Here is a 24,297-nt window from a genome sequence, read left to right as displayed (position 1 = left end):
ATATACATAAATATGCAGCATACATATGTCTTTCATTTACGGATTGATTTCTCACACTGTATATGTGTGAGAAGTGAATCTATGAGGCATGTCTAATGATGTATTCAGCTCTGATCAGAGATTTAAAAACAAATTAGATGTTGCCTCAAATGTTCATAGAAAACTAATAATTAATACTTGTTAATGAATTACAGGAGATGTGGAAATGTCTGCACGGCAAGTAAACGCCACACTTGTATAATTATTTGAAGAAAGATGATTCTGCATGTAATAACTATTAGATTTAAATGATAGCTTTGGTTTGTAAAGTGAATGCAGTAGGAGTGATTAATCAATTTTCTTTAGTCAGTAGAGACATTACCAGATATTTGAAACAAGTTTAAATGAAAAGAAATAATTGAATCACAGCTGGTGTTGGCAAATGTTATAGCAATTGATCTGCAGTGCTTTTGTAAAAATGGTGATGCAAGGCCAGTTTAAGCAATGCACACATCTGCACTGCTAGCAAAGTATGGCCATTGTACAGTTGTAGCAGATGGCTGTTCAACATCAGTTTGTTCTGCTCAAGGTTTCTGCCTGTTAAAGGATTTTTTTTTAAGATGGGGTCAGGTCTTATCTTATCTTGCTAAACAGGAAGAATTCGTGTTAATCAGGGAATATAAAAATCCACAATAGGAAAACAACACATAATCCAATTTCATTGTTACATTTAAAAAAAAAAACAGGGACAGATATGTGTGTCAGTAGCTGAATTGGCAAATGAATATGCAGCATCATTAGCTCGTTCATATTTGAATTCCTTGATGAGTCAAGTTTCCTGCATAAAAGCCAAATTAGATTTAAGTCTGATCACTTTACATCTAACCCTGTCTTAATACACACCTCCATTAACTTATATGCACGCCAAAATAAAAATAAAGCTCCTTTGTGTGTTTTAGATTTAAAAAAGGCTTTCGCCTGCAGCTTGCATGGAGGCTCTCTCATAGGTTAATAGAGTGTGGCATGGGGGTAAAATCTGCTTTAATTAAAAGAACATTTTTAAATAACAGATGTGCGTTCTCCACACAGGACCTTGGGGTAAAGAAGGGCTGCAGACTGAGCTAACCTCCTTCAGCTTACTGTATATATGTATATATAGATCTGGAGAAAACTGAATAAATAAGCAGCTTCTGGTGTGACTCCGCAGGACACAGAGGTCAAATGTCTGACGGTTGCTGATGACCTGGTTTGACTTTCTTACCCCAGAGAGGTCTTAAAACAGGGCCTGGATATCCTCCACAAGGGCAGTCAAATATGGACACGTACTTTACACATTGACCTTTCAAACAGGAGCAGGGATAGATAAACCGCTGATTGACGAGAGCACATGTGAAAAAATCAGCCAGGGACCTGTAAACACAAATACTGCAGTACTTCCCTACATAATGATGAATGGTGGATATTCTGGCACACCTAAGGACTGTGTGGATTCTGCAATAATGTGGCATCACTTAAGGATTTCTATTTTATTTTATTTTTCATTTATACTCACCTACCATAACAAAAAAAAAATCTTTGATCAGCCAGACAATTTTTGTGCAATTCTATCCATGATGTTCTTTGCATTGACTATTAATGGACTTTATTACTTATTATGGACTTTATTCAATATTACCATTATAACCAATATGTATGCATCATTTGTATCTATTATTCGATTATTTTATTCATTTAATTACATTTTTCTGGTATTTATCAGAGCTTATTTTATTTATTTTATTGTTATGATTTTAATTTAATTTTTAAATATTTTATATTAATTTCCTCTATCTCGTTTCAGCCTTGTATCAGTTTACCTATTGCTGTTGTTTTCTGTCTCTGTCACTGTTTTTCGTTTTTTGTTGTTTTTTGAAGCACTTTGGGCTGCATGCTTGAATGTATGAAAGGTGCTTTACAAATTAAAACGAGTTGTGTTAATGGACAGTGGGCGTCCATAAACCTAGGTGGACTGTGATTTACACAGGAAACACTGCAAGCAAGTATGTGGACACAGAGTTTAACCAATCTGAATTTTTTTGGGCTTTGGGTGTACGTATGGATCATACACTTCTACAAATGAGACCCATTGATTGTGTAATGTAGTAAAGTTCATGGTCAACCTACAAGCCAAGACCAACTATAACCAGGGAGAGAAACATCAGCTGGAGGCCCCTCTGTGCCATGAGTTGAACAGAGATAAGCGTCCTCTCTGCCAGTTGGTCCTGAAGCCTTGCCCAAACATAGCAGGGTGTCAGGACAAACACCAAACAATCTGAACATCCAAATCCTCTTAAAAAAGACAATTAAATCTAATATTGGAACAGGTGCATTAAATCACAAAGTGAGAGGTGGTAAAACATAGAATGTGTGGTGGAAGAGTGTACCTGACCGCTATGACTGATAGAAAACAAAGGAAAATGTTAAAAAAGTACAGATGGGCTGTGGAGATGAGGTAAACACAGAGAGGCAAGGCTGTGTTCACCTCAGCGAAAAAAAGGAAGTTTTAAAAGAGGCACACTTCAAAATATATTTTGAACAATATTATTAAATCAATAGTGTATCTGTGGTGATAGAAAAGTCAGTTTACAACACTATACCAGCAAGTTATGTTGATGGTAGCAAAAAGAAAAAATGCAACTTTAAGTAAATGTTGATTTCACATGCAAACTCATAAAACAGCATTTTATATATGACAGCCAACTTCTTTTGTCCAACACAGTCGCAGATATATTATTGTAATTGTCAGTTACTACTTTTGTTGTATTGTAATTGGTATGTCTGCCTACAATTGCATATTTCAAAATTACTTTTTCTAACACTTTTCAATATAATAGTCATTTTCTCTCTATTTATCTTGCATTATGGGATGTTAATATGCCAATAAAGCGTTTCCACCTTTAAGTATCTGGCACTGAAGGAAAATGTGGAGAAAACAGAAAATAAGCAAAGAAACTCTGGGGAAAGGATGAGCAATGATGCAAGCAGGGAAAAGTCGGGATGGAATCATTGAAGAAGAAGCACATGAGCGAGAGGCACACGGTAGAGTGAGCAAGGTATTGGAGGTGTGATTGTATTCAACATTCAACGCCATCCCCACTGGGATTTTGTGAAGGGTTAATAATCAATGCCAGCACATCAGGCTCGGCCAATTAACACACAGCTAGAGATCCACCATGACCTGGTAAATGGAGCGAGAGAAAGTGAAAGAGGGGGCAAGATTGATTTTGTTTATAAGGAACTGACTGCAACGCATCTGACTGAAGGGGAAGAGGCCCATTTTGAATTGCTGATGTGAGTCTTAAGTAGTCGTCCTTAGATTGGGCAATCAGACAAGCCAGGTGGTGTGAATAAATGGTGCCATTTAAACACAGGATCTTTATGTTTTTCACAGTTGAATAAAATACAGATGTGTGTTTTCCTTTCAAGTCACTAGGGAGGTGAGAAAAAAGGGGTGGGGGTAGCTCTATTATTTATAGATTATGTGTAGGTGGACTACACAAATTAATTCTACTTGGTTCGTGCACTAGTTGTGGATTTTTATTTTCTTCGTACTGTGTCAACTAAGTTAGGAGCCTCACAGTATCTTCAGATTGGAGTGGTTGACAGTTCTTTTGTATGATTTATTTTGTTTTGTAGTTCATTTGATTTTCTCACAAAAATCAACAGCCTATAGTTGCAGATGAGAGCAGTTGTGTGAATAAGAAGTCAAAACAGCAATTCAGAAATTGACTGTAACAGATTTACAGCACCCCTTTTCATCACACATTCTTTGAGCCATTGGTTATAGATTCAATTGATTATAGCAGCTTTGAATTCAACTTCCCGTGACTGACGAGATTTGACTCGCTACTGCAGAATGAAACACTGCATGCAACTTCTTCCCGACAACAGATTCAACTCTGTTCCCTTCTTTTCAAACACACCGCAGAAGGCATTACGGGCTCAAAGTGTGTTTTGATGTCAAAATATCACACAGGTGTTACACAGCACTACAACCGTCTACTCTTCGTCAGATGTCTCTTCCTCAGATGTTGTTGTGTTTGCATCAAAGAGACTCGAAATCTGCAAATGTCACTTGTCGTGCACGCCGCACAATCTGCTAAGTGTCACTCATTATTAGAAAATCCAAGGCTCAAGGATCTAAAGCCAACAAACAACAAACACAACCTTAGAATATCTCTAGTGACGTTTTAGCTTCTCCTTTCACTTGCGTAAAAGGACCATAAATAAACTGGGTTAAAATAGTACTATCTAAAATGCAGCAATTGCGCAGGCAGCAACGGTGTCATGGATCTTTTTTTCTTTTTTTTTTTTTTTTCCAAAAGAGAGATGTCATAAAAGATTAGAGCCAAGTCTGCTAGACATCATTGCATTTGTCTCTGCATCTCCAATTGTGTTGATATTCAAACCAAACACAAGTAATTCAGACCACTTGTAGAAGTGCATATATATTTCTACAGTATGTAAGAAAAAAACCAAAAACCTGTCTAAATGATGGGAACACAAAACAAGATTTACATTTAGAGTTACTTTTTTGGTAATAAAAAACACATATGTTTAGACTAAGTTATATAACCATGGTTATATTTTTAGTAACCGTTACCCTTAAATCAGTTAAATGCCTATAATCATGTATTAATATTAGAGCCCTACCATTAACAATGTAGCTGAGTAGAGTAATCTCCTCAGCAGGAGATCAGCTGTTCTATTCCTGGCTCCTTCAATCTAAAGTAGAAGTGTCTCCGGTAAAGACACTGAACCCCAAACTGCTCCCATAGGGAAACCACTGGTGAGCAACTAGAAGTCAAACCCTGATAGGCAGGTTGCCTAAAATGCACTTTACATTGCAACATCTGCCATCACTACATAAAATTGTCAAAAGGTAAATGTGAAGTAGAATTAAAATGATACGTGGTAGATACTGTAACGGGGTCTTTACAGGACTCCCTAAAAAGTCCATTAGACGGCTGCAGCTCATACAGAATGCTGCTGCTCGAGTCCTAACGAGGACCAAAAAAGTAGACCACATCACTCCAGTTCTTAGATCCCTACACTGGCTTCCTGTCGGTCAGAGAATAGACTTTAAAATCCTACTGATGGTTTATAAAGCACGGAATGGTTTAGGCCCAAAATACATTGCTGATCTGCTACTACTTTATGAACCACCTCGACCTCTGAGAACATCAGGTACTGGTCTGCTTTCAGTCCCTAGAGTCAGAACGAAACATGGTGAAGCAGCGTTTAGTCATTATGCACCACATATCTGGAACAAACTCCCTGAAAGCTGCAGGTCTGCTCCAACTCTCACCTCTTTTAAATCAAAGATTAAGACTTTCTTATTTACCTCTGCCTTCCTATCTTAGATTATTTTAACTCACTTTAAATTAAAATTTTAATATAATTTTTTATATATTCTAATTTTCCTTATCTTTTCTGTTTTATTATATTTGTCATTTTAATTGTGTTCTTTTATGCTTGTCTGAATGTCTCTAATGCTTTTAATGTTTTAATGTAAAGCACATTGAGTTGCCCTCGTGTATGAAATGTGCTATACAAATAAAGCTGCCTTGCCTAGATGTAACATTTACCTAGTTGAAAAAACTAGAATAGTTTACACTTTTATAAAGTATAAGGGTCTCAGGGTAAAGATGGAAGGATACTGCTAGGTTGAGGGGATTTTTTCCTCTTTGTTACAAGTGGCAAAAACAGACACACACATTTCACATATTCCACGCTCTGTTTGCTATCCTTGGTCCCAATATAGTGAGGCCTCCATTGCTGTCTTTTTTATTGACGTAGCAACCAAAAATGCCACCTTAACCCAGTTCTGCTGGGTCTTCCCCAGCTGAGTTTCACTCATTTCTGCTGGACAAAGTTTGTGTTTCTGATCATGTGTCTAGTTGCAAGTTCCACAAAGCAAGGCCAGCAAACTCTGTGATACTTTGTCACTTCAACTTGGAAGTTAGAGTCAGTTCAATCCAGCAATATTACAGTGCTTTAAAACATTTTCATTCCTCAGAAGAAACAGGAACAAAAATATCACAGTACATTAAAGGCCTGCAACATGTTTGAACATGATTCTTCTGACATTTGGTAACATCCAGTGAACTCCCTCTTTCTTTCTGCCAGGATTCATCCATCATTGCGTACATCCATCAATATCTTACTGATTTTTCTCTTCTTTTTCTGTTTTTGCTGCAGATTTCACACAAATCTGATTTTACCATTTCCTGTGCTTTATTTATTTTCTTATTTTCTTTGAAGATTGTGCTCTGAGAAATGGGCATTAACTTTTCACAAGGACTTTTAAGAACTCGGAGAGGTATTTCAATGCAGTATCGTTCTAAGTACAATTAGTGCAGTCCCAGGAATAGATGAACACTATGAAATCCAGCATTTCAAACTTTCAACCTGTATTATTCATGTCCCAGCTATAATTGCCTACCATTACTGAAAAGCGTAATGGCTTTTTAGACTGCAGGTGCTCTTCTGTCTTTAAGGCAGCATGACAGTCTTGAAGGAATGTTTCTATTCATGTCATAAAAGGCTCCGCCAATTTCCTTGGTTTTCGGCATTTTTACCCCGATTTTTTGGGAGAATATTCTTCTTCTAAATTCCATCATACAACTATGGTTTAAAGGTGAGTTAGTTGACAAGGCCAAAGGAAAACAAACCTTTTTAATGGCCTTGTGTGATCCTAGTGGTTGTCAATAAACCTTTGTTTCTGAGATTCTTCTGAATGTGCAGCCATTTGTATCATGGGAAAACCTTGAGACCCAGCAGAGACTCCCAACCTTTGGGAAATACTGTATGCAATGAAGGAATGGCTGGACCCATTCAATAATTCTTTGCATGATTCATCTCAAACCACTGAATGCTTTGACTGATTAAAAATGATTACTTTTCCCAGGGACATAAACTGGAGGGACTGAATACTCAGAAGACAATCAGGGAAACATTTGACAGTCAGTTTTGTCTTTTACCTCCTCTTGTTTCAAGGTTGGGATTTCTTCAGTTTTCAGTGTTGGGCTTTCAAAAGGGAGGAGCCACATTTTCTGCAGTGGTTAACTTCTCTCCAGATCAAACAGACTTCAAGTGTTTCAAACTGGAAAATACCCTGGGTAAAGACATTTGACGTTAAAAGCTACTGAAGCTCCAAGTGCTCCGAGCAGAGATACTGCAGACTCAAAGCTACTTAGAGGAACTTAAATGTTGAGTGTATCTTGGCAACCCCTGTAGACAAAGCAGTATACCTTATTTTTTTCACTGTTTTATGTGCAAAAGTATTTCTATCTTTCTGCAAAAAATCTCATCCTTCTTTTTGTCGTTAGCTTTTCACTGTCTTTTGCATTTGCAACTCTTAAAGAGACATCAGCATTCATTTCAGCCTGTTTCATATCCAGCTAAAAGTCCTCACTTTTAAGCACACTTTATTTCCCATTAAGGCATTGTGCAGCTGTTACCATTGTGTACCTGTATGAGGTTATGAGAGTTAGAAATGTTAGAAATTCCCAAATGTTCTTAAAGCTAGGGTTGGTAGTCTCGGAAAACTAGCATGAATCTGAATGAAGCATTTCTTTAAGGACCCCGTCTAACCCCTCCCCCTCTCCCCTCAGAGCTCCTCCAAAACGACGCCCCCGCTCGCATGTTATTGTTAGTACTCACAACTGTCATGCTAACATTATCCAGTTGTACCCGTGACACGATATCAGGAGAAAAGCTATAATACATATAATACTGTAACAGCTCTACTGTTTGTTAAACGTGTTCAGTGTAGATGTTCTTGATTCCTACAGTGTTGACAGGTAGTGAAGGCATCAGGAGAGGTGTAGGGTGTGCGAGTGGGAGAGAGGAGAGACAAGAGAAGTTTTTCATTCATTCAAACAATGATTGTTGCTTTGTTGGTTGGCGTGATCACGGCCGACGGTGACAGGTTAGTAAAGATCAACGTGTTCATTAATCGGCTCGTCATCCCTACAGCGTCCGGATGGACGCTACAATGTAAATTTCTGTAGGACTTACTAAATGTCATTAATTATTTTGCTTGTCAGAGCCCCGGTGGTGAGAGCTTTTTAGACTCTGATCCGGTCTACAGGCCTGAGCAAAGCATCTCATCGGGTCTGAGGGGACAGGCCCGAGGACGAGCGAGAGGGGCAGTCAGTAGAGGCAGGGGAAGTAGGGGCAGGGGATGAGGAGTGCACACCGGAGAAATGTACGCACAGGAGGCGGGCAGAACGGCAGGACAGGATTTGATTGGTTTAAAATTTTGGACCCCAAAAACGGTGGTTGGTGTTTTCCCAGGTTTCCTCCGGCTGTAGATAACAGTTTTTTTTACCTCTTTTTTACCTATTTTTTAAGAACACATTTTGTATTGATTGCCATTGCGACATAAAGATCATTATAACCAGTATGACAAAAAGTGTATCTAAATCTGACTACCAACCCCAGCTTTAAGTAGTATTTTGCCACTCCGGCCAGGAACACAACATGTGTTGGGGGTAGATAAACATATTTTGGCTAGCAACAACTTACTGGAAACTTGAGTGTGTCAGTGTGTAGAACTAAGAAGGGAGCCACAGGATGGAAAATCAATCAATGTTGTCAATGGACCAGGACTTTGCCTAAAATGGACCATGATGGTGCCAAATATTGAGCTAGTGTTCATGGAGACCATAGCGTAGCCAAGATTGTGTGACACTGTTGTGAGGTGGGTAAAAGCTGAGTGTGATCTATCATTAAATGAGCCTCAGACCATCAGGCAAAACTCTGTCGCTTTGTTTGAGAATATTCTACACAAATGTTAAAAAAGGTTTGTGTGAGAGGAACGGTATTTAACAGCTACAGATCATATTGAGGAGTTCAAAATGTTAACATGCTGAATATCAACGTGAGGAGCAGGCTTATAAATAATCTCTGTGGACGCATGGTCATAGAGTGAAGACTCAGACTACAACATGTGGATTTACTGTAATAGGACAACTGAACAGAATAAGACTTTGGACTCACAATGTTCAATTTTCTCCTTCTTATTGAGAAAAATAAGCATTTAAACGTGGTAAGGTGTCAGCCAGGAGCGTAACTGGGTCAATCAGTCCGGCGGTGGATAAAAAAAGCGCTCGTGGAGACCTGTCACTCAGCTGCAGTTCCCAGCTGAGTGTCTCCGCTGTGCGCAACACCTTCAGTCAGCTGATTCTGAAACATGTTGAACAAGCGGAGTGAAATGCAGATAGAGCCCTCTACTGTTTAAAAATAATATCCAGATACAAATTTTGTTGAATCGATTTTAATCCACCCTTATTTATATCGACTTTTTACTGTCTTGCGATATATCCTTACATCCCTAGAAATAAACTATGCTCAATTTGACTTTTTTCCGATTTTTTTGTGTCTTTAGACTAGTTTGAATTGAATTATTTTTTTAAATGACAATGAATGCAAATATTTAATCTAACCTGTTGTATTACAGTGACAATCTTTTTTTTTTTGTATTAGTTTTTCTTGGTGATGCAAAAGCATGAGTGCAAAATTAACTTTGCAGGAAATTAGGACCAACCATAAAATGTAATCCACAGTGTCTGTAGCTGCTGCACTGTCATTATTCCTTCAGTGTATGAATGATCATCTATTTAAAGTATTAATATTACCTGAAGCAAATAGGGAAATAAGAAAGGAGGAAGACTGGAGTGGGAGAGACACTTTTTTATTTCATTAACTGGATGCCTGTATGTCCCAGAGACGAAATACAGGCAGCAGGTAGTACTGTAAAGACACGGCTACTTCTCTGTGACAATATTATCAGTATGTAACCATGAAATAACTTTTCATAGACATATTTCTTCAACTCAGAATATAAATTGCTTGGAAAATAATTGTAAAAAGACGGTGCTTTGAAGCCTGTAAGCTGTCTCTGAACATAACCTTCTCATGACCCGGTGATGGGAGTTTGATAAGTTACCTTAGTAAAGAGGCCAGGTTGGTGAACATCTTTCATGTGCACAAATTGCTTTGATGAATCCAGTCACATTACTGAAGTATTACTCATCAAATTACACTGTAAACCATTCTATTAGATGGGGTTACTAGTTTAAATACATAGCAAATACAGTTCTTTGAAGGCAATGTATGAATGTGACCTCAGCAGTTACTCAACCCTCTGAAGAAAGTAGTTCTTTAAGTGTTGAAGACTATGTGAGAAATGAGGTCATAAGCAGAGGGTGAGAATTAACCACAGCTCCACCTCAGTGATTAGTGTCTGAAGCAGCTCAGACTCCATAAAACCTTCACATGACTTTACTAAGACTTGACTCTGGTGAACAAGCACTCCTGCAGTCTGCATAATCCCCCCACCCCCACCCCTCTATCCACAATCTGGTTCAAACAAACTCCTGAAATCATCCTGTTCATTGAGTTCCACAAAAAGTTCAACTCATCTAAAAGTCTTTGAAATGTCAGAATAAATTACTCTTTTCCAACTGGACAAAGTCAATTAGTGGAGTAATCAGCTGGAGAGAGCAGAGGTGTGAAGTGGAATAAACAGTTTTCCACTTTCAGGCACCTGGCAGGGTTATGTTCAGTTATTTGTTTTGAGGTTTTCTTTTTTTTGTAGCTGTATGATCATTTCAAACCCTGAGAGGTATTCAGGTAAAGAGCAAGACAATTTACTCATTTTTGTTGCTTTCTACAACAAGTGGAGGTTGGCCATGTCGTTGCATGATTTTTGTTGTGACTACCAACAAAACACAGACTCTTACTGAAAGCTGAACTAAACTCAAGATGTTTTATTTATAAAGCACCTTTCATACATTCAAGCATGTCACCCAAAGTGCGTCACAAAAGAACAGAGACAGAAAAGAACAGCAATAGGTAAAAGTGGAAAAGGAAGTGATATGAAATACTTCAATTAAATTAAATTAGGATCAAATCAATAAACTAAAATCAGATAAATACCAGAAAAAATAAATAAGAAAAAAACAAAATATAATATGATAAAATAAAATAAAATAAACTAAACCAAAATGATGCTAAAACAATGGTCATAATGGTAATAATGCAGTCCAGGGCTAAAAGGAAATGAATCCATAGCTCACTGTTTTACTCTCTAGAGGCAGAGAGTTCCACTGTTTTAGGGCATACACAGAGAAAGCTCTCTGGCTGATACTTGTGGGGAACACATGAGGAACATTTGAAGGGAAGCATTCAAAGCTCACTAATTTGAGACTCTACTAAATGCTATTTTTGTTGTTTTGTAATGTAATGTAATGTAATTTATATATATATATATATATATATATATATATATATATATATATATATATATATATACATACGTACGTACATGCATACATACATACATACATCTCCACTTTGGCATCAACAAGATGAAAAGTAGCTACCTCGTGTCAACTGGATATTAAGATAACGAGTTTTCCATAATCAGCTGACTTGATTGGGGAACACTGCAGCTGTTGGTGAGGAGGCTCAAAGCCCACCTCCTTACCTCACACTAGCTCAACAGAAGTTAGGTTGAGTTCAGCATTTCAAACATGACGACAATAGGCTTCAAAGCAGCCTAGAAACAGATGTGTGACGTCACGGATAACATATCCATTAATTATACAGTCTATGCTTTCAACACACAAATAAACTTTACAGAGTAGGTAAAGAGATATGCAAAGGTTCCTGAAGAAGAAGTTAAAATACATTTCTTCCTCTTCTACAACAAAACTAATGAATCAAGGAGAAATGTCACTCAGTATTCATATTAAAGAGCAAGTAAGATATGAACAGCAGGTATTTATCTTTGACTGAAGGTAATGTGTCTTGTCATCTGTCATAAGAGGTTAATTTTGTGTTTCTTTTGCAGTTAATGTTGATACTTTGTCATAATTACAGAACACTGCAGGGACAATGAGAAATGCATTACAGTGAGATCTCAAATAAAACAAGATAATGATCTATGATGAGTTGTCACTAAGCTGGTATACCATGATACTGTAAATATCATGCTAATGAAGTTAAATTAACAAGATTAGGATTTGTCAACCCAAGACACCATCCAGCCAGAATCTACAACAGTGGGTTCAAAAGTAGCATCTCAATAATTACCCACTAAAAACACATTGAAACGTAATGCATCTGTTCACATTTGAGACGAGTTTAGGACTCTATGCATGTGAATGAAACTCATTTAATGCTCTTCTGCACGTCTTTAAAGCTGTATGGGTAAAATTATTATAGAGAATACAAACTTCCAAGGCACGTTGGCTGGAAAACTAGAAAGAGGGGCAAATACAGAATAACACAAACAGGAAGTAATCCATCTGCATAAAGCTGGTTTATTCCAAAGGAATCACATGATGGTTGTTATTCTTTGGGTATGGAGCTTCCCTGAAGATAACAATCATATCATTAATCACATTTTGAGAATCTCACCAATCACACAGTTTATCCACTCTGGGATATTTCCCTGTACAGTCATGTAAAGCTGTTGAAATACGCTCCTCCACTGGCGCCCATTCCTTACTCTATCCATTTGTGTCTCTCAGGTTTTTGTCTGTCTTCATAGCTTCTTTTATGTGTCTCTTTCATTTTGTCTACCACCGTCTCTCCCTCTTCTCTTCTCTCACGCTCAGTCCAAAGTCGCTCAGGCAGCTTTATTTCTCAGTTTTCTTTGCTGATAAAGTATTATCAACAAAAGGGAAACTTACAGCTTTGAATACAGAAGGACATGTGTTGTGGCTGAAAGAAGGAGCCAGCCCACTTTAAGAGTTTTTGGCAGAATATGTCCATGAGCTTCCACTCACTAAACCCTAAAGCTATGGCTGGAGTCCCTGCATAAAATTATCAGGCTTATAAAACTCCCACTTATGAACAGGCATGATGACGAGTGACTGAAAAGATAATATTGGTTCAATAGATGCATTCTGTCCTGGAGAGTCTATTGAGAGCAACAGTTTTTGTTTCTAAAAAAGAAAGCAAAGAAATAAAATCTAATCCCCTCAAAAATGAAATAATGGAAGAAAGTAATAAATACAGCAAGTATTCATCTTTTGCTTTGGATATTTCATAGGTTTGATGTACTACTACTATTACTAGTACTAGTACTACTACTACTAGTACTACTACTACTACTACTACTACTACTACTACTACTACTACTGCTGCTGGTGGTCATTTTCTATTTCACTAGTACTTCTACCACTAACACTACTACTACTAAGTATTCAATAATAATAGATTAACAAATTAATTAATTAATAAATTATTATCACGACTACTAGTATTACCACTACTTATATATGTATTATTATGATGATGATGATTATTATTATCATTATGATGATGATGATTATTATTATCATTATTATTATTAGTAGTAGTAGTAGTAGTAGTAGTAGTAGTAGTAGTAGTAGTAGTAGTAGTAGTAGTAGTAGTATAACATGGTTTATGCTTTTACATGTATCAACTCATTTTACAAAGAGCCAAATAATTTAAATATCCAGATAATTATCTACTATGTTGTACAGTAAGTTACTTATTTTTATAATTCTGCAAATACACTGCCTGCAATGAGAAAAAAAACAATCAAGTCGAGACAATTACAAAAATACAGACATCCAGTAAAGCAGTAGTACAAGAGGGATGCAAGATCATTGTCACACATTTGTTAATGGAATGAATGTACTGCACTTTTCCAGTTGTGTCACAATATAAGCAGTACATTATTTACTTTACTTTATAAAAGTTTTTTTTTTTTTTAAATAATAATGAATCATGTATTACTCAGTTCTCTCTTAAAGCTGGGGTTGGTAATCAGAGTAGGGTAGACTGAGTCCTGAGGAAATGCTACATTAAAATTCATGCTAGTTTTCCATGACTACCAAGCCCAGCGTTAATGGTGTAGTGTGTAGAAGTAGGAATATTCAGCAATATTTAGCAGTCAGGTTCAAGATTGAAACACTCTCTTTCTCAACCGTGCTGTTGATGAAGCTCCAGAAGCAATAGTCACCTTTAAGGACAATAAGCTCCTGTGATGCATTATAAATATGCTCCAGTAAATACAAAAACGGTTATGGCCCTTCCTCATTTGTCTGTTCTGTGCTACTGTAGAAAAATGGCGATGCAAGATGGCAGCCTTTGTGAAAGGTGACCTGCTCCTATAGAGGTATAAAAGACTAATCCTAAGACAACTGAAACATAACAGTGTTTATGTTCAGGCGATTATACAGTAATGTAAACATACTTATGAATATTATATTCAATTTTTATCTAGTCAGTTCTGCTAAATGGCGCTACACACTGTACCTTTAAACTAAAAACGAGTGTACGAGATGGTTTCACAAAGTAATACCTGTTGTTCTGAGTTCAATTCAAGAGGATTTAATACTCAAGGGTTTAATGACAGCTTTCATACCAGCCACAACAAAACAAACTGACCAGGGAGATACGTACATCAGGGATCATTCTGTTCATTTGTTCCTCTACCAAACAGGTCAAGTGTTGAAATGCAAGGGTAAAATAAGAATGCAGGTTTCATTCAGAGTTCAAACAAGTTGATATATCCAATTTAATACTGATTGTGGCAGAAGTCAAACCATAAACCTATTCAGTGCTTCATACATGCATCATTAGAAATGAAGGGATTCCCCAAACACTTGAAATGTAATTGGGTTTGAATGTACCATGTGCAAAACAAGATAAACTCTAAGTGAAATTAAACAATGTACTTCCTGCATGCCTGGATGATCCTGTTGGATCTCCTCTTTAATTTGCTCATTTGATCATTTTCTTTGTGAAAATGTGACTAACTGTTCTTTACAGGTCAAATACCCACCACAGTAGTTCAAAGGTTAAACACTGTGTGGGTTTTATCTATCAGTGTTACAGCTCCCGTTGGCCTCAAGCAGACACAGAGCACACAGAGGTTACCAATAAATAAATCATAATTTATATACCACTTAACAGAAGACAAGTAGGTGGTGAAAATAACCATTTAATTTCATTAGTCCCTGCCTGGCTGTCGTTTTTGAACCGAGACAAATACTCCATCCCCGTCACAGACGGCTGAGACATGTGCCGTGTGGGTCTTTGGAGGTTATGGATGGGTGAGGGTGTATTTGGCACCCTGAAATATAAATGTGAGAAATAAATAATGAAAACATGGAAAACTAGGAGAGGGAAACCATGGTGACATGATTGTCTCAGTTCAGTGGCAAAGCCAGTTATCTCACAGAGACACATACACCCAGGCATCCCATGATCCCTTGGCTTGGAGGAGGCAGTGTTAGGGTTGATGGAGGTTTGTATCAGTGTTTGGAAAAATATCACCTGGTGAGCAGAATCTCACCCCACTTTCTCTTGACTATCTCTGAGTCTTTATCTTCTTTTTGGATAAAACAGGCCAGGTCCAGGCTGAATAGCAACAAGTCAGACTGAGGATTACATTGGTCTTACACCTCTGCTCTGTCTGTTTTATTACCTCTCTGTCACCTCCCTTGAACAAGTAATCAACAGAATAGCAGCACTTATTTGCTTTCCAACTCTTTTCCAAAATCCTCTTTCATTTTCTCATTTTGTCCTTCTGTTAGTGCTGTCAAACCTAGGATTCACTATCAACCTTCCTATTACCGTATCAACAAGTTCACAAAACAATGTTGAAACCACAGAGAATACAGTTTGTCATAGTGTTCAAGATGAAAGGCTGGTAGGAGACAGGATGCAACAGCAATCTTAAGGTGTCACAGTGGGTGTCCCATCTTTGGATGCCAAACCGACAACACTGACTTCCCCCTCGTGGAGTTCAGCTATCAGTCATGCTACCTCCACCTTTGCTTCCCAGAGATAATGTTTATTTGAAAGGACACAAGAGGTTGTCTGTCAAAACATACTTTCCAGGCAAGGCCCTCTCTACAGCGTATCCTGGAAGAAGGGGCTTTACTGACTTTGATTATTTTGAGTTGCTTATTAATGAACACTTTGGAATAAATGTCCCTTTATGCTCTAAAGTATAGACCTAATTTTATTTTGTAAACAATAATGACGTATGCATCTGAAGTTTGGCAATGGGAGAACAAACAAAGTACAATAGTTTGTCAAGGTTTACAATTACAACCTAAACAAAGCGACTTTCAAAAACGGTAAATGAGCCCCAGAGATGTGTGTGTGTGTGTGTGTGACATTAATAAGTGGATAGAAGACATCAGCTAGTTGATAAATACCAATCGGCCAGATGTTTTTGTAGGAGAGATAAATTCAGCACTCAATGCTTATAACTACATTGACTGTGTTGTCATGTTTAGACCATAAAGCATCAAGACACAAACTTTTAAGTTTTGTGTCTTGAAAGAGGAAATCATCCCATGCCAAAAACATGTACACACAATAACTATATATTAGACCTGGGTCATCATACACAAGCCAGTAAACGGTAACACTTTATATTAACTACACACTTTTAAGCATTAGTTAAGGTAATAAGGTGCTGCTGATCTTAAATCACATTAATGAATTCTTTGTAAAGCATAACAAGTCCTCACTTTAGATCAGCTCATAAAACCATGAACAAGCAGCTTATAAGTCCTTTGTGACTACCTTAATGAATCATAATTTGCTATGTATTAAGGTGTTCACTAACCCTTAATAAATGTCAGAATCATAACCTGTAAATGTGTTTATAACTGGTTTATAATGACCATAATAGCTCATTTGTAATTGGTGAATCCATCATTTATAAAGTATGAACAAAGAGTTAGTTAACACATTATAGACAGTCATATTCATGAATAATAAAACATTTATAACTGTGTTTGTACATGATATATAAATGAGTATTAATGTATGAACAATGCTTTACAGATGATGAGTTAAGTATTAATTAATGCTTAATTAATGCTTAAAAGTGTGTAGTTAATATAAAGTGTTACCCAGTAAACTAGTCCCAACGGCAAACTCCACCTGCATATCTGGATAATAACCAATTTGTGGTTTTGGCCTCTTAGCCAGAAAAGTTAGTCAGTTGATGATATAAGATGTAATGTAAACTTCCACTGATTACTTGCTTCGCCATATTGAGTCCATATTTTCTTGTCCTTGGAACTTAGTCATAACCGGGCTTGAAACAAACGTTTTCATTAATTACACAATGGCTAAATTGGGTTTCGAATTTCAGCAGTTAGTATTGTTTATATGCGGTCAAAGTCTGATTGAACTGTGGTTGGAATCAGTCAACACATTAAATAACTTGTAGCTACAGACAAGAGCGGTGTTTCAGTTTAAACAGGGACCCTGTTAACAAATGTGTCTCTTTCCTTTAATTTTTAATTAAATACATATCTGTTGGGGCGCTGTTGGCCAGGCGGTCTAAGCACGCACCACATATACAGAGGCTATAGCCCTTTTCGCAGAGGTCGCAGGTTAGATTCCAGCCTCATCCATTTACTGCATGTCCTCCCCCACTCTCTACTCCCCACATTTCCAGTCTCTCTTCAGCTGTCCTATCCATTAACGGTGAAAATTTAGGCCAAAACAAAGGTTGCTCTGAATCCATTGTGATTTTGTTTGAATTCTGGAGAACTTGAGTCCGGGACTCGAATCTTGATTCTGTAACCATGCAACATCCAGACATATTGATGCTGGTATCGGTTTTAATTCAGAGTTTATATCCTGCTAATTCATCTGGAAGTATGAAGCAAAGTGCTGCTTCTGTTGCCAAAATGTGCGCAAGTATTTCTGATGACATAAGTTTCAAAAATGAACCATTGACTTATATGACACACTAGTGCCAGCAGGAGTTTACTCAAATCTGCATGCCAATAGATGTTTAGGGAAAATTAATCACCAATATAGCTGTCAAAGTGCATCAGCAGATTTAAAAAGAAGAAAGCTGTGCTTCAAAACAACCACCAAAGACAACAATCCGTAAATACAACCTGGTAAAGACACTCAATCATAGCCAGTTCATGCTTTTGAAATATGTATAGCAAATACAACCGTGTGTTGTTGTGATAATAGCCTCTCTTATGTTAGCGCTTCACCACAAGAAACCGTAATACAGGAACAATAACAAGAGCAGGTGAGTTGCTCTGCAAAGCCTATTGAAGTTATTAGTCATTACATTCCAAACATTGAAACCTCGTATTGTGTTTTCATTTTCTATTCAAGTTTTTGAAACCGCTCAGCACCTCTCTCTTAGCCAGCGTGAGTGTGAAAGAGCTTTTGACTGAGTGCCTCTGCACAATGTCAGCAATTACTGCCGTTGTTTCAACATGTTGTGACCACAGCAAAAGTAGAGTTCTCACTCCAAATGTTATTTTTTTATCAGGGAAGTTTGGAACTTACCTCTGGAGAGCATTTATCTTGTCAGCCTTGATTCCTCTCAACAGCTCCTCCAGCAGGTCTGAACTATCTGATGGGGGAACAGATGGTTTGACGGCAGGCGTGTGAGCGAACCAGCCGATCAGGAGACCCAGGATGAAAAGCCCCACCCCAGCCAGGAAGTACCTTTGAAGAAAGAGAGAGAGGTTGATTTTGAGCCCAAACAGAATCCACTGGTTTTCCTCTTTGAATGTGTTTTGTCTTTATTACAAACTCTTTGAATACCCATCTAAAGCATTTTGCTAAAAAAGGGGCCTGAATCAAACCTTCAGCTTGTACATTAACATCTAGCCCCTGCCTCCGAGGTCAAGCATGAAAACAGAGATTGTGTATGTGATAGATTCTCTTGGAAAAGTGTTTCCTGTTGAAGCGAGCATACACTCATAGGCAAGGCAGCTTTATTTGTTGAGCGCATTTCATACACGAGGGCAACTCAATGTGCTTTACATTAAAACATTAAAAGCATTGGAGACATTCAGACAGGCATAAAAAGAACACAATTAAAATGACAAATATAATAAAACAGAAAAGAAAAGGAAAATTAGAAATATATTAATTTAAAGTGGGTTAAAATAGATAGGAGATAGGAAGGCAGTGGCATATAAGAAAGTCTTAGTCTTTGATTTAAAAGAGGTGAGAGTTGGAGCAGACCTACAGCTTTCAGGGAGTGTGTTCCAGATATGTGGTGCATAATGACTAAACGCAGCTTCACCATGTTTCGCTCTGACTCTCGGGGCTGAAAGCAGACCAGTACCTGATGACCTCAGAGGTCGAGGTGGTTCATAAAGTAGTAGCAGATCAGCAATGTATTTTGGGCCTAAACCATTCAGTGCTTTATAAACCATCAGCAGGATTTTAAAGTCTATTCTCTGACAGACAGGAAGCCAGTGTAGGGATCTAAGAACTGGAGTGATGTGGTCTACTTTTTTGGTCCTTGTTAGCATTCTGTATGAGCTGCAGCCGTCTGATGGACTTTTTAGGGAGCCCTGTAAAGACCCCGTTACAGTAGTCTAGTCTGCTAAAGCTAAATGCATGGACCAGTTTTTCTGCATCCTGCTGAGACATAAGTCCTTTAATCCTTGATATATTCTTAAGGTGATAGTAGGCTGACTTTGTAATTGTAATTGTCATAAGCAGAGTCCTACAGGTACCTCTTGAACCTCAAAGGGTGCTTGCTCCTGATTTGTTTTACAGTTACATCTTACGATAAGTGGCTATTACCTTTTAATGGCACCTGAGTCAGTGTTGGTGTCTGTGGCTCAAAACCTAAGGGCATCACCCACACCTTGGCTTCAAGCACCCTGCAGTGGTGCTTATCTAGATAACATGCAACCTTTCCGTTCTGACAGGAGCTGTGTCAATTGGAATGGGGGTCTGGGAATGCTTTTCGGATACTCAGGCGGGTTGAGTCCTTTAATGGCAATGAAAGGGTTAACAGAGATACATACTGACTGTATTAAATGAGACAAGCACAGTCAAGAACGTAAGTCAGAGCAGATGATGTGGAGTTGAAGCAGTGGGGAGTAGGCAAAGAAATTCAGTCGAGTATACTCCCAGTTCAATTTATACTATTCCCAATGCATGCTGGGATAACAGCATATTCTCATTCTTGGTTTGCTGTTTACTTATTGTCCTAAAAAGACTGTGCACGCTCTGTCTCATGGGTGAAGGCCTGTGTTGTTTAGCTCATCTACTGCCCCGACCCTCCACCACTGGTAGACTTTTTTGTTTTTTCTTCTACATCACTCAAGAAGTTTCTCAGGGTGACTAATACTGTCACTAAGGGTTTCACTTTGCAATTAGTTGAGAGCCTGATGCATAGCATGCAGACACTGAAGGAGACCTTGGGGTTCTGTAAGCAAGGCAGAAAAATGGTAGGTATTTCATGGCTTAGGGGAAAAGATATACAGTGTTAATGAAAACCCCTTAATTTTGCAGATTGTCGAGTTCATCAGTGCATCATGTTTCTGTTATGATTCAGGGGACTTAAGAGCAGTTTTGATAGCATTCAACAAGAGAACAAGCTCTTCTCTTTTTTAAATCCAATCATTTTCTGACATTTCATGAAGACTAACAAAAATCTAATGTATCTAAAGACTCTGAAGGAGTGAAGCAGTGGTTAACCAACTTATCCATGGGTGTTGGTTGTTATGGCTTTTTCTTTATGAGGCATTCCCAAAATGTATGTGTTTGTAGGTGTATTGCCTATCAACAAATAATTGTATTTCTTAGCATAGGAGGCCAGAAAGAATTTTGACCCCCAAGTTATACAGGGACCGCGTGTGCCGCGTTCCGTCAGCGCCATGGGTTTGCTCCGTCTGTGGCAAGCACCCTTCTACACAGGACGCGTGTTTGAAGCGTAGCGTAGAGAGCATCCAGGATCAGCTGGGTCCAGTAAAGAGAGAACAACATAAACGTTACAGAGCCTTTCCGTGGTTGAATTACTGCTCACTTAGGTAGTTTTCCATTACTTTTGTAATTCTATCATCACAGAGTAAGCTGCATAACTATAAAGTTTTGTTTTTGCAGGTTCAGATGAGTTTGATATTAATAACTGTGCTCTACTTTGTTGTACTGTTACCTTCTGGCAAAGTTATCATCTTAAAGTTCTGTTGTGGTCGACATGGATCACAGATCTGTGGCTGTTTTGTAGCTGTTAACAATTACATTCATAATTGATGGGTATTTCTAATCTATAATATCTTTTACTATATATGGTGTTTTATTTTGAAATTTAGCAGATGTTGCATGCAATCCTTGTGCCTGTCTTCCTGTCCAGGTCGATCTTCTCTGTTCAACTTGATGCATGCCCACGCGTACCTTTAGCGGAGCGGCGTGGGGGCACCCTCCCAAGACAGAGCTGAGACACGCCACTGCGCTCCATGTGTAAACATGAGCATTGGCTAGAATGTGAACGTATCAGACGTTACGCAACGTGGCTAAACCTATATAAATTTGGGGTAAGGCCATCAAAATTCAGGTTCTTAAAATCCCAATTACATACAGCAAGACTTTCACACAGGGTACGTACTGTATGTACTTTATCTATGTACTAAAGCCAAGACGATGCTTCAGAGGTACAATTTGACATTTTATTGACATTTTTCCATCACTAATCATGATCTCCATTACTTGTAGGATTTTAGGACCCATACTTCCCAGGTCTTTGCTTACCTGAACAGGAAGCAGTGGAGTCGTCGTTGTCCCTTATGGCCCGGGGCCCTGGTAAAGTGGGAGATATAGTTGGGATCTTCTTGGAGACGTTCGAATCGTCCATGGGGTGAAACTGAGACGGACTGCTGGATGGGTTCCATCAGCTCGGGGTCAGGGTCAGGGCCGGGGTCTGAGCACCCTGAAAGTAATGGGATTAATAAAACAATATTATTATTATTGCACTTATCCTCTATCAGCTGTATAGAGAGAGATAACTATGGGAGGGCATAACAGCCCAGCAACATTTGTAGTCAAACTGCAGAGGGAAACAGAATAAAAAATAACTTCATGCCTAGGTTTTGAGTTTTTAAAAACGTTCATCCCACTTGCGTGAGAAGGCATATGTGAGGATAGAAAGATGCCACCGGAACAGAACTCCAGGCACGTTTCAAAACACAGTCCTTCAAAGCGGAAAAACTCAAGTCTAGCTTCAGGGTACTTATGAAGTTTCTCTCTTTTCAGCTGCTGGCAGTGGCAAACTTCTCACATAATTCAGCTTTTTTTTTTCTCAGTGACAGGTTTCAAATGATGTGCAGGAATTTTTTAACATTTTCTGTCCAAAACACATTTCAAGATAATCAAAAGCATGAAAAAGAAACTGTTTTGGCATGCTGGAAAACCTGCCAACTCCAACATCAATTACAGAAAGGCTAGTGCAATGTGTTTATTAGTATGTAAGAAAAAAAGATTGAACATGTATTAGTATGTCAGTGAGAATATGGAACCACTGGAAATGTGGAAAGGGAGGTTTGACATCATATTTCAGCTGATTTGTGTGGAATTTGTACTCCCCAAACTGTATTTTGTTTGACAGTTATGAGCTGTGGGACTCTCATTAACCAGGAAAATGTTCAAGATAAATAATTCATGAACTCATCATGTTTACAGTCCTGATATTAATCAGACAGTATTCATTAACATCTAAAATGACTTGTGGCCTGTTAATAGCTCAAAAAATACACCTCTACATGCCACATGAAATGACACATACATCTACATGTTTTATGAGTTGTAAATTAGTTACAGTGTGTTATAGTGTGTTACAAACACTTGATCACACAGGACTTTGTGTGAGACAGCAATTAAAAACTTGGAACAATAAAGTCTGGCTGCCAGGCGGATGAAAGAAAAATAAGGATTTAATTGGCTTGTATTAGGGAGGATAATATCTGTATTCACAAATGAACACAAGTATTTTATCTTACCATATAAGTAGATCTTTTTTCCAGCACATATGTAACATGAAACTGTGAATGCATATAAGCCTACCTGATCTCTGGCACTCCACATGTTGCATCTGCATGCGGTCCATGCTAGGTCCTGGTTCCTGCAGTTCTTCTTTGTCCAGGTCCCAGTCAAGATCCAGACCTCCTGAGCAGTGCAGAACTTCACCGACCAACGGGCCACCCTGGGCATCACACACCTTCCTGTATGCCATGTTGTCACCTAGATTACAAGTGAATTAAAGTGTCAGTCAAATGTTTAATTTTTTGAATTTCCATCAGTCTGTCCAGTAGAGAAAAAGTACCACAGCTCTGTAAAAGCTTTCCTTTGGGTGGAAAATGTCCTGAAGTAATGGCCTACTTTAAACATTGAATCCAACAAGCACTGAGTGCAAACCAAACGGCAATCTCCGGCCATGAGAAATAAAGCCAATGCTGAAGTGCTAAAAAACTGCAGAGTCTCCACTTGATCATCAGGAAGTACCGGACCACATATACAAACCAACTCAAAAATATAAATCTTGGGGCAGCAGCCTCTTTCCCTGATGTCATTCCCCCACTCTCTCCAAGTTTTCTAAACTATCCACTGTCCTATCCTCTATATAATAAAGGTGAAAACTAAAACTAAAACAAACCTAGACCTGAAACCTCAAACCCTGTCTCCAATCACCTCTCCATGAAGGGATCTGAAGAACAATTACACAAAGGAAGTTACTGCAGTATTGAAATCAAATGTGATTTACAAATAGAGTTAAGCTCAGGAGACACTGAAATGTATATCTTTGAAATTGACAAAACGTTTCTGCCTGCTTTACTTCTGTGAAACATTTTCTTTCACATTGTAAATGTGAAATTGTCAATCAAGACATGGTGGAATTTCATAATGGCTACAGTGGCCTATTAAAATCCCTTCTCTTAATTAAAACACCTTTTGCCTGTAATGCAAAACTGTAACCTGAACTGTAGCTGAGCCAGAGAGCAGCAGGTTCTGTCTGTTACCAAAGAGACTGTGACATAGGTTAAAGAAAGTCTGCTTTGAATAATAGATTAATAAGTTTGAAAACTGATAATATGGCACTGCACATACATGTTTGACACTCTGAGGAATGTGTTTATAACCCTGTAAAGTTATAAAAGGCATAACTAAAAGTGTGAAAAATTATGAGGCAATGTGTCCACATTTTCCACATACTTATGATTGAAAACGAACCAATAATTGTCACATTTTCTTTCATTGGAAGGATCCTTCTTCATTTCTTCATCTTAAAGTTCGCATTTTGAATGATAAAGAGAAAAATAATAATAAGGTGGAAAATGATAATGGAACAACTATTAACTTGCACTTTATAGGTATTAATAGTAGACCAGACTTCTAGGATATCCACTGTTAAGAGAGTACTTGTGCACGTGCATGGCATTTTTAATCCATACCTTTGCCTCTCTGTTTCAAACCCAGGCAGTGTGTGTAGAA

At 38.1% G+C, this 24,297-nt stretch overlaps 1 protein-coding gene across 2 annotated transcripts in view; it reads right to left on the bottom strand.

Moving 5' to 3' along the window:
* Window positions 1–23,110, bottom strand: part of LOC117826628 (inactive N-acetylated-alpha-linked acidic dipeptidase-like protein 2) — a 367,684-nt gene extending 344,574 nt beyond the window's left edge. The window contains exons 1-3 of one of the 2 annotated variants that reach the window (XR_004634076.1): window positions 22,873–23,094; window positions 21,565–21,742; window positions 18,355–18,516 (exon numbers count right to left, since the gene is read on the bottom strand). Coding sequence is in view for 1 of the 2 variants with exons in the window: in XM_034702819.1 (XP_034558710.1) it covers window positions 18,355–18,516; window positions 21,565–21,742; window positions 22,873–23,041 (509 nt within the window). In the remaining variant the exon portion in view is untranslated. Of the gene's footprint in view, window positions 1–18,354; window positions 18,517–21,564; window positions 21,743–22,872 lie in introns of both variants that reach the window. The other variant, XM_034702819.1, reaches the window with a different exon arrangement.
* Between the last annotated feature and the right edge of the window lie 1,187 nt (window positions 23,111–24,297).

This window comes from Notolabrus celidotus, chromosome 2 (genome assembly GCF_009762535.1).
Source record: "Notolabrus celidotus isolate fNotCel1 chromosome 2, fNotCel1.pri, whole genome shotgun sequence".
NCBI lineage: Eukaryota > Metazoa > Chordata > Actinopteri > Labriformes > Labridae > Notolabrus > Notolabrus celidotus.
This window is presented reverse-complemented; position numbering and strand designations above follow the sequence as displayed.